The sequence below is a fragment of the Abramis brama genome (assembly GCF_963993115.1).
Source record: "Abramis brama genome assembly, chromosome: 16".
NCBI classification, from domain to species: Eukaryota; Metazoa; Chordata; class Actinopteri; order Cypriniformes; family Leuciscidae; genus Abramis; species Abramis brama.
The window spans coordinates 29701165-29715521 of NC_139978.1; the positions used below are offsets into that span (position 1 = coordinate 29701165).

At 35.6% G+C, this 14357-nt stretch overlaps 1 protein-coding gene across 1 annotated transcript; it reads left to right on the forward strand.

Moving 5' to 3' along the window:
• The first annotated feature begins 2674 nt into the window (after nt 1-2674).
• LOC311098355 (N-acetyllactosaminide beta-1,3-N-acetylglucosaminyltransferase 3-like) lies at nt 2675-10988 on the forward strand. Its single transcript, XM_084138511.1, has 2 exons — nt 2675-2843; nt 9096-10988. The coding sequence occupies exon 2, from the start codon at nt 9104-9106 to the stop codon at nt 10256-10258; it is 1155 nt and encodes a 384-aa protein (XP_083994637.1). The 5' UTR covers nt 2675-2843; nt 9096-9103; the 3' UTR covers nt 10259-10988.
• Nucleotides 10989-14357: the final 3369 nt, after the last annotated feature.

Below are 14357 nucleotides of genomic sequence, written 5' to 3' on the forward strand. Positions count from 1 at the left end.
TTTTTTAAATGAGATGGCGGTAATCTCAGCTGTGTATTGGAGAAAACGGTCAACCTGGATCTTCGTAAATCATTCAAATAGATTTGCCATCATTGAGGGCAAATTTCAAATGGCAATTCTTGCAGAAATACAGGGTGACTGTGAAAGATTGTTGAATCCCTTCACACGCCTGGTTCTATTTTCTATTTCCACTAAAATATAACCAGTTTATTTGTAGTGCACTGACAATGGTTTTATATAATTAGTTTATTAATTAAATTAATAAAAAGACAAAAAGACCTTGAGATATGTTTGGTAATTGTACCTGAATGAATTGAAAATTAATTTGCTACATTTCAGATTAATATATTTGTTTTCCTTAATTTTAATTAACAGTAACTTAAACACTTTGCAGTTTGAATGATGTCCTGCATATACAAAATGACGGAGTATGTTTTTATGTTTACACTGTTCGATCGCGCCTCACACACACACACACACACACACACATACAAACATAAGTAAGCACTTTGCGACTTTTCGATTGCGACCGCGCCTCTCTCTCTCGCTATCTCTCTCTCTCTATCTCTCTCACACACACACACACACACATACAAACATAAGTAAGCACTTTGCGACTTTTCGATTGCGACCAAGCCTCTCTCGATATCTATCTATCTCTTTCTCACACACACATTTCTTTCGTTCTAACATCCATTAGCAGCACAACAGTCTGGCATATTTAGTGCTGAGTGATGATCCTGCGACACTGAACAAGTTTAGCAATTCAAATTCAAATATAAATGATTCAAATTCAGTTTCTGGTGGCACATACTTCAGGCCATAGGGGACATCATTCCACCAGCATGGAACCGTGAATGAGAATGTTCTGGAGAGTGATTTTTTGACTCTCTGTCATGGTACCACGAGACATCGTCATTGAATGATCGTAGGCTTCTGGTAGGGATGTAGACTTGTAGGAGCGAGTGAAAGTAGCAGGGATCTGAGCCTGTGGTAGATCTGTAAGCAATGAGAATGAGATGAGAACTGAAGATTTGGAAGCAGCTTTTGCGGTCCGTAGGGCTTCTGTGACCGACAGTAATGCAGTCTCGGTTGAAGTACCTTTCTTGAAGCCAGATTGGCTGACATCCAGCTGTGTTCAGAGACAGGAAGGGTTGTTCTGAGACAGGAAGGGTGTTACTTGGTTGAAAGCAACTTGTGTGATAAGTGATTAATGTTGTTATTTTTTAATATATATATATATATATATATGCTATTGTAGTCTGGCTCGACCCAGATTCCACTCCTAAATATATTTTAGAATGAGCTCATCCCCAAAATGGCTTAATTATCATAGAAATTAAGGCAGTCAAGTTATATTGTTTCTTGACCATTTGGGTTGATCACATCCTGAGCAAATGGTAGTCAATTGTAGAATGGGACTGGGTGTGGGACACAGAGAACCTTCTCAGACAATGGGGTGTAACAGCTTCATTAACATACAGACCACAGCTGTTACAACAAGGGCAACTTAATTTACATTAAGAGTTGTAAACTGTAACAGGATAAAAGGTTTAAGATTCGGATGTTCTGGGTTCATTCTGACGCCGGTGAACCCAAGGTGCTTTGTGTACCTTGCCACTGCTAAGCTGTAATAAACTTCATTTTTGAGATCTTCAACGTCCACGTCATTTTTTCTTACACTATTTAAATTTTGTTGCAGTCTGAACATTGTGGAATGTGCTCTGAATCATTGTAAAGTCATGATGAAATCAAAGTAGAGAGAGAGATCTTTTCTTCCGTATTGTGACATGAATATGAGTTTAGGGCAATTCCACGCAAAACTGTCACATCCATAACGCCAGCCCAATGCCATTGTATTTAGTTGGCGTTATGGATGTGACAGTTTTGCGTGGAATTGCCCTTTAACAGATTATCAAAAAATCACCATATGAAGTGTTAGTTTTAGTTTTCTGTGTTATTTGTCTGTATGTGTTTGTATTATTTTTTATATGCTGCTGCCTGTCTTGGCCAGGTCACCCTTGCAAAAGAGGTTCTTAATCTCAATGGGATTCTCCTGGTTAAATAAAGGTTTAAATACTTTAAAAAAAATTACTTCTTAAAAAAAAAAGTCAATTTACTGTCTCAATTTTGGGGCCCTTTAAGGGAGGGGTCTATTGCTCATGTCTTAATGCACATCCTGTTACACATCCTCTTTGTGTAACTTATAACTTGCATTCAGTTTAATATAAACAGATTTTCCCAAGTTCCACATGTTCCTGAATCAACAGGATTGTTGTTCCAGGACCAATATTACATGCTGAATTTACTGAAATCACTTTATTGGAGTTTGTTTTACTGTCCTTGAGCTAATACATGTATATTTTATTATACGTTTTCAAAGTATTTTATTACACAGTACATGATGCACAGAATTTAAAAAAGTGTGCGTGTGTGTGTCTGTGTTTCTTGGAATAACAACATAGAGTTGTTTATATTATATCGGCCTATAATAATAATATAAATAATATATATATTTGCAATTAAATTTAAATATATTTATACATATACATAAATATACACATATATATATATATATATATATATATATATATATATATATATATTATAATTGTTTTTTTATCATTTATTTTTTTACAAATGATTAACCATGCAGTGAGCTGGCTGGCAGCACACCAGGTTTTGAGACACTTTCCTCTAGAGACAGCAGTACCACAGAGGCTCCTGTTTATTTCCTCGTTAGGAAGAGAGAGTTTGAGCAGTAAATACAGGGTGGGGATGTTTTTTGACATGAACAAATAGGCTTACTTGTTTAGACGGTTTCCGAAGAAGTTAACGATCAGGTAAGATAAATATGGTTTCTATCTGCTTCGTTTAGGTGACTAAACTATTTACTCCCCCTTTGTTTGGATCGTTGCCGTTAGAAAATGTATGTAGGCTATTCTTAATTTTATGGTATGATTCTCTTATGTAGGCTATTGTGTGTCTAATTGAACGAAACAGTTTTGTAAATGAGAGGAAAAAACTACGGTTGCCTCTATATTGACATTAATAGACCAAATCTGGACACTGAAGTGCAACAACTTTGTTTTTTTACGCTCCTTTACGATTTTACCTCTGCAATCCATTGCTTCTCAAACTACTCTACATTAATGCTGTTTTAATGTGTTGTAGCCTATACAGTTAAATACTTTGTCTACCCTAAAATGAAAATTCTAGAGTAAATCTTTCTTTAATCATTATTTACAGTTAGCTGAAAGATGGGAGCTTCCTTTAAAAATGCATTTCCTTCCGTGTTTGTCTGTTGTCAGTATGGGGGGAGTATTTGTATACTATATTTTTATTGTATAAAAAATAATAATAATTTAATAGTTATTGTTTGTATACTAGGGTAGGCATGAACAATACCAGCCTGGTCTCATTGTTAATACGTAGGTATTACGTAATTTTCAAAGATAGAAAACGTACTTTTTTGTACGTTTGGATAGATGCTGAAACGTATAATATGGACGTATCTGCAACGTTTAAACGTAACATTATTACGTTTTTACAGCTAAAACTATTTACTATTTACGAATATTTCATATCATAAAGATAACTGTATATTTTCCCTTTTACCATTTTATAGAATATGTAAGATCCCTTAAACCTACTCCCACACCTAGACATACCCATTTTATAGACAATATTAAAAGGATAAAACGTAATGGACATATATATGTGTAGGGAAATGGCAGTTTTATTAACAATATAGCATTAAAAGATAGTTTGAGCCACTAATCCTACCCCTACACCTAAACATTTCTTAAACTACGTAACGTTAGGCAACAATTATAAAGAAAAACAACAGACATACACGTTTAATCACAATAATTTATTTAGTGAGAAAATGTCAAAACCGGTACCAAAAGTCGTTCACATGACGATGTGTCGCAGTCCTCTCTGGCAGTATATAATAGTTTTGTATGAGGTAACTTAACGTTACAGAGCAGAATTTAAGTTATTAATCCATGAAAATGTTAATCCGGTTTCGGTTCGTTGTTCGCTCTGTGAAGGCGCGCGCGCTTCTCCATTTCAAAATGTAGTACACCAATTTAAACACGACATGTCGCAATCTGTGACGAAGCATGCGAGAGCCAATGAGCGTTTGATATCACTGCCGTAAAACATGTCGTAACGCTTCGGGCGCAATTTTTGAATTTGAATTCACAACGAGCGCGGGATGCCGGGATTTGACGTTTACGGTCTCTGCTGCTGAGAAATTATGAAGATCACTGGATAAAGGGCTGAGTTTGGATCTGTTTCTTGGATTTGGATTGGACTACACCAAGCTAATAAAATTGATGTCTTTTGTGAATTTGTGTTGTGTTTGAGTGTATGGGTCTAGGAGAAAACGCCTTTTGTGTCTCACGGTAAATAAACCAAATATTACAAAATGGTTAAACGATTAAAGAAGGTATTTTTAAGTTTTTAAAGTGTATTCTTGTTTAACACCATGTAAATTAGGCTAATCCTCCGAAACGAGTTTGCAGCAGAAGGCACGAACAGAGCGAAATGTTATTATTTATGAGTAACGTTAAACTGTATTAATAAATGCAACTGAAAATTTAATTGATAAGACAATTGAATGCAATAGAGTCAAAACATTAATGCCACGATTTTAATATGCATAAGTTAAATAGGAATACGTACAAATTTGTACGTCGGTAAAGTTGTTTATACGTAAATAAATTACGTTTTTTTGCTGTCAATACGTAAATATTATACGTTTTAGTGCTGTAAATACGTCAGTATTATACGTTTCTGTGCGTATAAAACGTAAATAAATGTACGTATGGTAGAACTACACTTTACGTAAAAATACACACGTATTCTCATGAGATCACGTTGCAAATACAGTAGGTTCTAAACTAAGTACACATCAAGTCAATCCCTGAATATTTAATTAATTTCTAATCATTTTAAATAACTAGCTAATATTCATTAAGAATTTCCAAACTTTATATTATTGTAATTGTCTAGATTGGTAATATGTGGGTGAAATATATTTTTTATATTTATATTACATATTTTTTAACTACATTTCTGCACTAAAATCAACTTTAAAGAAGATCTACATTTATTATTTTCATTCATTAAGACAACATGGAAAATCTGCCATGCTTTAGTGGAGGATTTCTGTAGAAAATAAACACTTTTAACATGAACATGACGTGAAATTACCACTATAACCAGTAGATGACTGCAAAGGACCACTCATTAGCTCATTTGCCATTTCCACTCCCTTTTATAGTTCTTTTCGCGTGTTTTGCTTTTGGATTTATTATAAAATTACTATTATAACATATTTTTGCAAATTTATTGCACTAAAGTCACAAAGTCTCAGGCCATTTACAGTCATGCTCAGAATTAATCATACCCCTGGTAAATATGATCAAAAATGGCTGTAAAAAATAAATCTGCATCGTTTATCCTTTTGATCTTTCATTCAAAAAATTCACATTATGAAATCACATTATGAAATAAATGTTTTTCTCCAAAACACTTTGGCCACAATTATTGATACCCTTTTATTAAATACCTTTTTGCAATCTCCTTTTGCCAAGATAACAGCTCTGAGTCTTCTCCTACAATGCCTGATGAGTTTGGAGAGTAACTGACAAGAGATCAGAGACCGTTCCTCCATACAGAATCTCCAGATCCTCAGATTCCCAGATCCATGTTGGTGCTTCTTCTCTTCAGTTCACTCCACTCATCAGGTCAGGGAACTGGGACGGTCATGGCAGAAGCTTCAATTTGTGCTCCCTAACACATTTTTGTGTTGATTTTGATGTTTGTTTTGGACCGTTGTCCTGATGGATGATCCAACCACGGCCCATTATAAGATTTCTAGCAGAAGGCGTCAGGTTTAGATTTTTTATCTGTTGATATTTGATAGAATCCACGATGCCATGTATCTGAATAAGAAGTCCAGGACCTCCAGCGGAAAAATAGGCCCACAACATTAAAGATCCAATGGTATATTAAATTGTACACATGGGGTACTTTTTATCCTTGTGTGCACCAAACCCATCTAGCGTGTTTGCTGCAAAAAAAGCTCTTTTTTAGTTTGATCTGACCACAGAACCCTGTGCCGTTTGAAGTTCCAGTCATGTCTGACCACTGAATATGCTGGAGTTTGTTCTTGGATGAGCGAGGAGCATTTTTCTTGAAAACCTCCCAAACAACATGTGGGGATGTAGGGGTTGTTTGATTTTTTTTTTAATAGGCTTTCTGACCCCAAGACTCAACTAATCTCTGCAATTCTTCATCTGTGATTATTGAAGAGTCTTTGGCCACTCAAACTTTCATCCTCACCGTCCATTAAGACAATATAGACACACGTCCTCTTCCTGGCAGATTCGTAACATCTGTAGTTGATTGAAACTTCTTAATTATTGCCCTGATGGTCAAAATGGGGATTTTCAATTCTTTAGCTATTTTCTTACAGCCACTTTATATCTTGTGATGCTCAACAATCTTTTGCTGCACATCAGAACTATATTCTTTGGTTTTACTCATTGTGATGGATGATTTAGGGAATTTGGCCTTTCTGTTTCCTCATATATAAACTCCTGTGAAACAAGAAGTCATAGCTGGACAATTTCATGTTCCTAGTCACCCTGGTGTGCTAAAAAAAGGTAAATATTAATGGGAATATACTTCAGAGATATTTTATTCATAAAAAATGCTAGGGGTATCAATAATTGTGGCCAACTGGTTTGGAGAAAAACATTTATTTCATAATGTGATTTCCCCCCACTTTCAATTCTTTTACTTCAGTGAAAGGTTCGATTTTTGCCCATTTTTTGAATGAAAGATCAAAAGGATAAACGATGCAGATTTATTTTTTACAGCCATTTTTGATCATATTTACCAGGGGTATGATTAATTCTGAGCACAACTGTAGATAAAAGTTTCATAAAAACAAACAAATAAATAAATAAATAAGCCCAGATTTTACAGTGGATAGGAAACCATCTTGAATTGCTCCCGCATGATATTATGTAAACTGCATTTATAACAAAGAACTACACAGATGTAGATGTCGACAATCTATCAATAAATGCACACCACACACACATTGTCCTTTGCTTTTGATGCTGCTGCATGTGGATCGAAGAACACGCTGAATAACACAGACTAAAATACGTGGATGAGCCGAAGTCTGCCACCGGTTTCCTACGAGTTTTATGAAGTTATCAAACAAAGCCAAACTGCTTGAGAGTAGCACAAAGTCACCCAGCTGCAATGTGAAAGAGTAGAGAGCATGCCAATACGAATGAAAGCTGATTGGAAGTCAGGGTTATTGATTTCTGAACACTTTCAAACTTAAAATATTAGTAGGCTATCACGTTATTTAAAAATTAATATAAACTTGTTTCCTTTGTATTATTCAAGGTCTGAAAACATGGCTTTTTTTGACCAATTGTCATTTTCTGCAAATAAATGCTCTAGATGACAATGTTTTCAATTTGGAAGAAATGTTGTCAGTAGTTTATATAAAACAAAAATGTATAGTATAGTAGATCCAGAGAAATTGCTAATTTTGTAGTGGTCTCTTAATTTCTTTAAAAAAAATTTTTAGAGCTGAATATGTATATAAATATACACACACCTCATGGAAAAATATAACCTATCTATCTAGAGACTGGAAATTTGAAAATGAAAATTATACTGCACACATGCTTTCTCATCAGGGGAGAAATAATTTAAGGTGTAAATCATTTAAGAGTGTCATCTATAGTGAATCCAAAACCAAGCATGAAGAGCAAATTAGTTATTGGCTGTTAGCTTCCATATATAATTTATAACACTGTTATGTTTTCCCAAAACAAATTTAGGATTATTGTTGATAAGCAATACTGAATGTTTGGCCTTTAATGTTCCTAAAACGTGCCCTGTAAACTTTTAATGTTGTAAACAGGAAATGCTGAGGTTCTCCTGTGTGCTGTTTCCTTGTGTAGTGCAGTGCATTTTTATTGTTGAGTTTCAACATTCCTCAAACCAAAGGTCTGCATGCAATTTTGTTGCCAAGAATTTAAGGATATTGATGTGTGTTCTGAAATTCTGAAAACCCTCATGTTGTTTCAAACCTGACTTGAACTCGAATCAAAGAGTCAAAGTTGAAGTTCAGACAGTTGACCAAGAGTTTACTGAAAACAAAGTTCTCAACACTTCCATATAGGCCTAGAAAAATTAGAGGATCCAGCCTCGAACTATAGCTTAGGATAGAGAAACATAGTATTTAAAGTCATATGGATAATCAGTTGATGCCTTTCCCACAAGTTCTGAATAGGTTAACAGTACAGAAAATTGCATCCGCCCATGGTATTCTGTTCTTTCTGCAAATTAGTTCAGTTAAAGTCATTATCTTTGACACACTGAGGCACATTTTTTGTCAGGACTTCACTGGAACAGAACATGAAAACTACATCCACACAGGGCACAGAGCACTGATACAACTTCTACACTGTGACAAATTGTGCTACAAATACCAAAAACAACAACAACAAAAACACACATTAAGTATGCATATGCGTTGTTGTCATTAGACACAGTTGTCTTTTACATGTCTCATACAGCTGTCATGAGAAGAGCAGAATAAAATGAATAAGAATAAAGTTCAAAATGAAAAATCTCTTTCTACAAAATATAACTTGTAACTGTAATGATTTTCAATTCATGATATAATAAAAGTGGGACTGTTAATCCAACCCCCTTCAGTAGAACACAAAAGTAGATATTTTATATACACAATATATTATTCCAAACAACCAAAAAAAAAAAGAAATCTACACATTATATAATCATAGTAATAATGATTATATATATATATATAGGCTATATATACACACACACACACATATGTATACTATATATATCCAACCCCCCAATAAAATATCTTCTGAGGAAATTACAGAATTTAAATTTTTAGCTGAACTATCCCTTTCATTAATTCAGTTTCATGGACAGCCTCGAATTAATATTTTGTAATTAGGTCTGAAAAATCCTTTTGTGTTCATACTGTGAATTGTGTCTTTTTTCCTAAACAGGTGTGAAGATGAGAAAGAAAAAAGCAGAAAAAATAGCATTTATTCTCACAGGTGTTGTGTGTCTCTTCATTATTATGAACAAAAATGACACTGAAGACAAAGTGACATCAAATAGCAAAGACACATATGAGATGCTCCGTCATCAAATCCATTTGCCCAGATCCAAAACTCCCCAGCCTTTGTCTTCACGTTGTCAGCAGAATATGTCGGCTTATACTGTGACTGGATTTTCTACTCTGCCAGGTCATATCAAAGATTTCCTGCTTTACCGACACTGTAGGAATTTTCCCATGCTGCTCGACCTGCCTAATAAGTGTGGCGGACCCCTGAACTCTGCAGATGTCTTCCTTCTGCTGGTCATCAAGAGTTCTCCCGAAAACTACGAGCGGAGAGAAGTCCTGCGGAAAACATGGGCTAAGGAACGACTGCACAAAGGTGTGTGGATCCGTAGAGTCTTCATAATCGGAACAACTAAAACTGGCTTCGAGAAGCGCAGGTTGAATAAGTTATTGAAGCTGGAGAACAATGAGAACAAGGACATTTTACAGTGGGACTTCAATGATTCATTCTTTAACCTCACACTGAAGCAGATCCTTTTCTTAGAGTGGATGGAAAGATGGTGCCCACAGGCTAGATTTCTCTTAAACGGGGACGATGACATCTTTGCCAATACGTTTAACATGGTTGAGTATCTTCAAGGTCAAGAGGACAATGATGGAAGTAAACATCTCTTTACCGGGCACCTCATCCAGAACGTAGGGCCTATTAGACACTCTTCAAGTAAATACTTTGTCCCGGTGCAGGTTCAGGAGTCTGAGAGCTATCCTCCTTACTGTGGTGGAGGAGGCTTTCTTCTCTCAGGCTTCACGGCCAGAACAATCTATAACATGTCTCACTCTATAATTCTACTGCCCATTGATGATGTTTACATGGGAATGTGTTTGGAAAAGGCTGGCCTCAAACCTACATCCCACTTTGGTGTAAGAACCGCTGGTCTGCATGTCCCAGCTGAGAACGTTGACAAATTTCACCCTTGCTATTACAGAGAAATCATTTTAGTCCACAGATTTCTGCCGCACATGATTTTTGTGATGTGGGATGAAATACAAAACCCACATTTGCAATGTGGAAAGACAAATTCCTCTCTTCAGGGAAGCCCGTAAACAAAAGAAAGGGAAGCATAATTGCTAGAATTGATGTAATCAATTTAGTTTTTAATCAATGAATTAACTTTTTTTCTACACCATGTTTTACCATGTCACTTCTCAAGAAAATGATTTGGTGTATTGTATTGCACTTTAACGGAAATGAAAAGGGTGGTTGATTCCTTTCTCAGCAAAAGAAGTTGTAGTCTTTATGGTTTTTATTCTCTTTTAAATAATTAGAGAGTGCTTATGGAGATCTATAATCTATATCTTTCCCTTTTTAAATAAAATTTTATCAGGATAGTTACTTAAGTGTAATATGAAGTGGAATTCACTTGCACACAGTCTATGCATTAAATGATTGCTGCAAAAGCAAATTAAGGTTTTTACACCTCTGAATGTTTTAATACAGTGCTGTACTGTAACAAAGTAGAGCAGGATAGAATCTTTCCATCTTTTCAGTTCTTTGAATCAAAGCGGTTCGCAAATTCAGATGGTTCATCTGAATTATTCATTTCGTGAATCACGAATCTGAATCGCAAAATTCACTGGACCACGCGCAAGTCTTTTTAAAGAGAAGTGTCTGTTCAAGTAAGCTTTAATGTGTGTTTTCAAATTATAAATAGGACATAAATTATTTTGATAGGCTACGTTTTGACTTGTGATAAAGTTTGTTAATGTGACAACTCTCCTGTTCTCTAGAAATATTTGCATTAATAAAAGGCAAATACCAACTTCAAAGGTCAAATAGTTATAAAATGCTGTATCATTTGCAATTTTTCATGGTGTTGTGTACACAGTAAAAAACGTTGGGTTATTTGTTTAACCCAACATTTTTAAGTAGATGTATCTTTATTCTCTTAGTTTGCTTTGTTGTTTTATGCACCAGAGATCCACTGAAGTAGGACTCACTCACTCACTGAATCATTCAGAGCAGTTCCCTTGAGTTTACTCTTACATAGACTTTAGCAGGCATATCACCCTGTAGCCCAAGACTGGTTACTCACTGAAGCTAAGCAGGGTTGAGCCTGGTTAGTACCTGGATGGGAGACCTCCTGAGAAAACCAGGTTGCTGCTGGAAGAGGTGTTAGTGAGGCCAGTAGGGGGTGCTCACCCTGTGGTCTGTGTGGGTCTTAACGCCCCAGTGACGGGGACACTATACTGTCAAAGAGCACCGTCTTTCGGATGAGAAGTTAAACCGAGGTCCTGACTCTCTGTGGTCATTAAAAATCCCATGGCACTTCTCGTAAAGAGTAGGGGTGTAACCCCGGTGTCCTGGCCACATTCCACCCATTGGCCCTTACCAATCATGGCCTCCTAATAATCCCCATCCACTGAATTGGCTCCATCACTCTCTCTCCTCTCCACCTGTAGCTGGTGTGTGGTGAGCGCACTGGCGCCATTGTAATGTGGCTGCCGTCACATCATCCAAGTGGATGCTGCACACTGGTGGTGGTTGAGGAGAGATCCCCTGATATGATTGTAAAGCGCTTTGGGTGTACAGTAGTACATATGACAAATTAAATGACAGAACAATGGTTCATCCGATCCTGGCAAAATTGATTGATCAAAGTTCTGCCAAGATCGGATGAACCATTCATCTTTCATTCGTCATTTAATTTAATCTGAGAACCATTGGACTGTCATTTAATTTGTAATAAATTGCAATATCTTTTAAACGATTTGACATATCGGCACAAAATTAGACAGGGATCATTCTCAACATGTCCTGAAGGTACCTGAGAAGTTTGAACTTAGCGCCACTTAGTGTTCCCTAAGTTCACGACATTTTAACATTAGAAAAAATATGAATTCAAAATTTCTGTAAAGTCAGCTCGGTCCAAAGATCATCTGAGCCAATTTTTGTTAGGATTAGACAAAATTTGAAGGATTAAAATTGAATACTGTATTTTTCAAACTGGTAACTACTATAATGGGTGGAGTCTTATGTAAGATGTTGAATGTGATCAGCATGATGAGAGGAATCAGGTGTATAAGTTTCATTTTTTTAGAACAAAGAGTTCAAAAGTTATAACTTTTCCAATTATGCATTTTGAACTGGTGGTGGCACTATAGAGTTGGTCCTAGAGACCCCAGATTTGGTCAGATTACTATTCATTACCATCACTACATTTTATTTAGGGTTCATAGGGATGCCATAGACTCCCATTCGAGAGAAATAATAATAAAGAAAACCAACAACAATTCCAATAGGGGCTACAGCCTATTCAGAGCTTGGCCCCTAAATACTCTGGGTGTTTCATTTTGGCAAAGGTGTACAGCCTGCAAAACCTTAGGGTTAAAAAGGTTAGAACTAGTTTAGACTAGGCTATAGACTTTTAATTAAAATAATGTCAGAACTTTTTGCTGGCTTTTTGTTAACACTTGACCATGAATAGGCTTTTAGAAAATCAAGTCAAGCATTTAACTACTTCACATCATGAATTCCTCCCCCAAGTTTAAGTTACAGGAAAAAAGAGAAAATCTTTGTTCTCAGTGAACAATTTAGCTCATAAAAGACATCAGGTTTATTGTTTTATTACAATAATAGTTCTGATGATAAATTAAAAGCACAAATCTTCATCTCACTCCATCCTATCGAAATCAGTTCTATAAAGCTCTTATGTAAAGCTGGTATTGTATAAGAGTAGGCTGTAAAATGTGTACTTTTGACAGATTAGGGAAGTTGTGATCTTGGGATTTGCAAATGGATTGTTCTTTTGAGGCAGATCTTTTCAAATAATAGCTTGATCCAGTTCACAAGCTAGTGATTTGTTCACATATGAAGAGCCAAACAAGTCAAAATTCATTCTATACTCTCACACACATACATTCTCCTTTGAAATAGATACATTTCTACTCTCACACTTATACATTCACCTTTCACATACATACATTTCTACTCTTACACACACATATATACATTTTACTCTTATGCAAATGTATTCAAAGTATGCATTTAATATTATAAATAATAAATGTATGTAAGAAGAAAATGTATGTATGTCTGAAAAAAATATGTGTATGTAAGAGAATAATGTATGACTGAGAGAGAGAGAGAGAGAGAGAGTATAGTGGAAACGGAAGGCAGGTCTGGCGCGATCGGGGTCACCGGACTGCGGTCAAGCCTATGAAGGACTAAAAAATGACAGAACGAAAAATAAATAAATAAATAAATAAAAGTAGAAATAAATAAATAAAATAAATGCAGAAATAATAGTGAAAATAAACACATTTTGGTAATATAAATGGCTATTTCTGTATTTTTACATGTATTTATTTATGCATTTCTATATGTATTTATTTATGTATTTATACATTTATTTATATATTTATGTATTTATATATTTATTTATTTATATATTTATATATGTATTTATTTCTACATTTATTTATTCCTACATTTATTTATTTCTGTATTTCCACATTTCTACATTTATTTATTTCTGTATTTCCACATTTCTTTTTCCCTGCGCATGTATGCTAATTAACCAATGGCTAAGCCACGCCCCCAAACGCGATGAGCCAATCACAGTACGCATAGCTAACCCAATACACTCGAACATTCTCTGCTTCCTCGTCCATTGCAATGCATTGCGGTTATCAGTTTTCATTCGTTTTTATGTTTTTTCTTGTCATTTTGGCTTTTAAACAGCGTGTGTGTGTGATTTTGGTTGGGTGACAGTTGTAGGTTACAGTTTGCCAAGAGTTTACAGTTTGACAAAAGCACAATGTTGCGTTTTACACAAATATAAGTAGGCTAAACACTTTGCAGTTTTAATTATGTCCTGTATGAACAAAATGGAGTATGTTTTTATGTTTCCACTGTTCGATCGCGCCCGCTCTCTGACACACACACACACACACACACACACACACACACACAGAGAGAGAGACACACAAACACACACACACACACACACACACACACATTCCAGCAATGCAATCTTGACATTGCAGCCTGTTCATTATTCTGCGCTCACTCACACCAAACGCGAATAGAGCGTCAAATTCGCGCGTATCCGCGTCTAGTTCGACGCTTGAACATTTTGAATCCAAAGCGAATAGAACGCGCGTATAAAGCGAGCGTTTGAAGCAAAATAGCACCAAACTATAA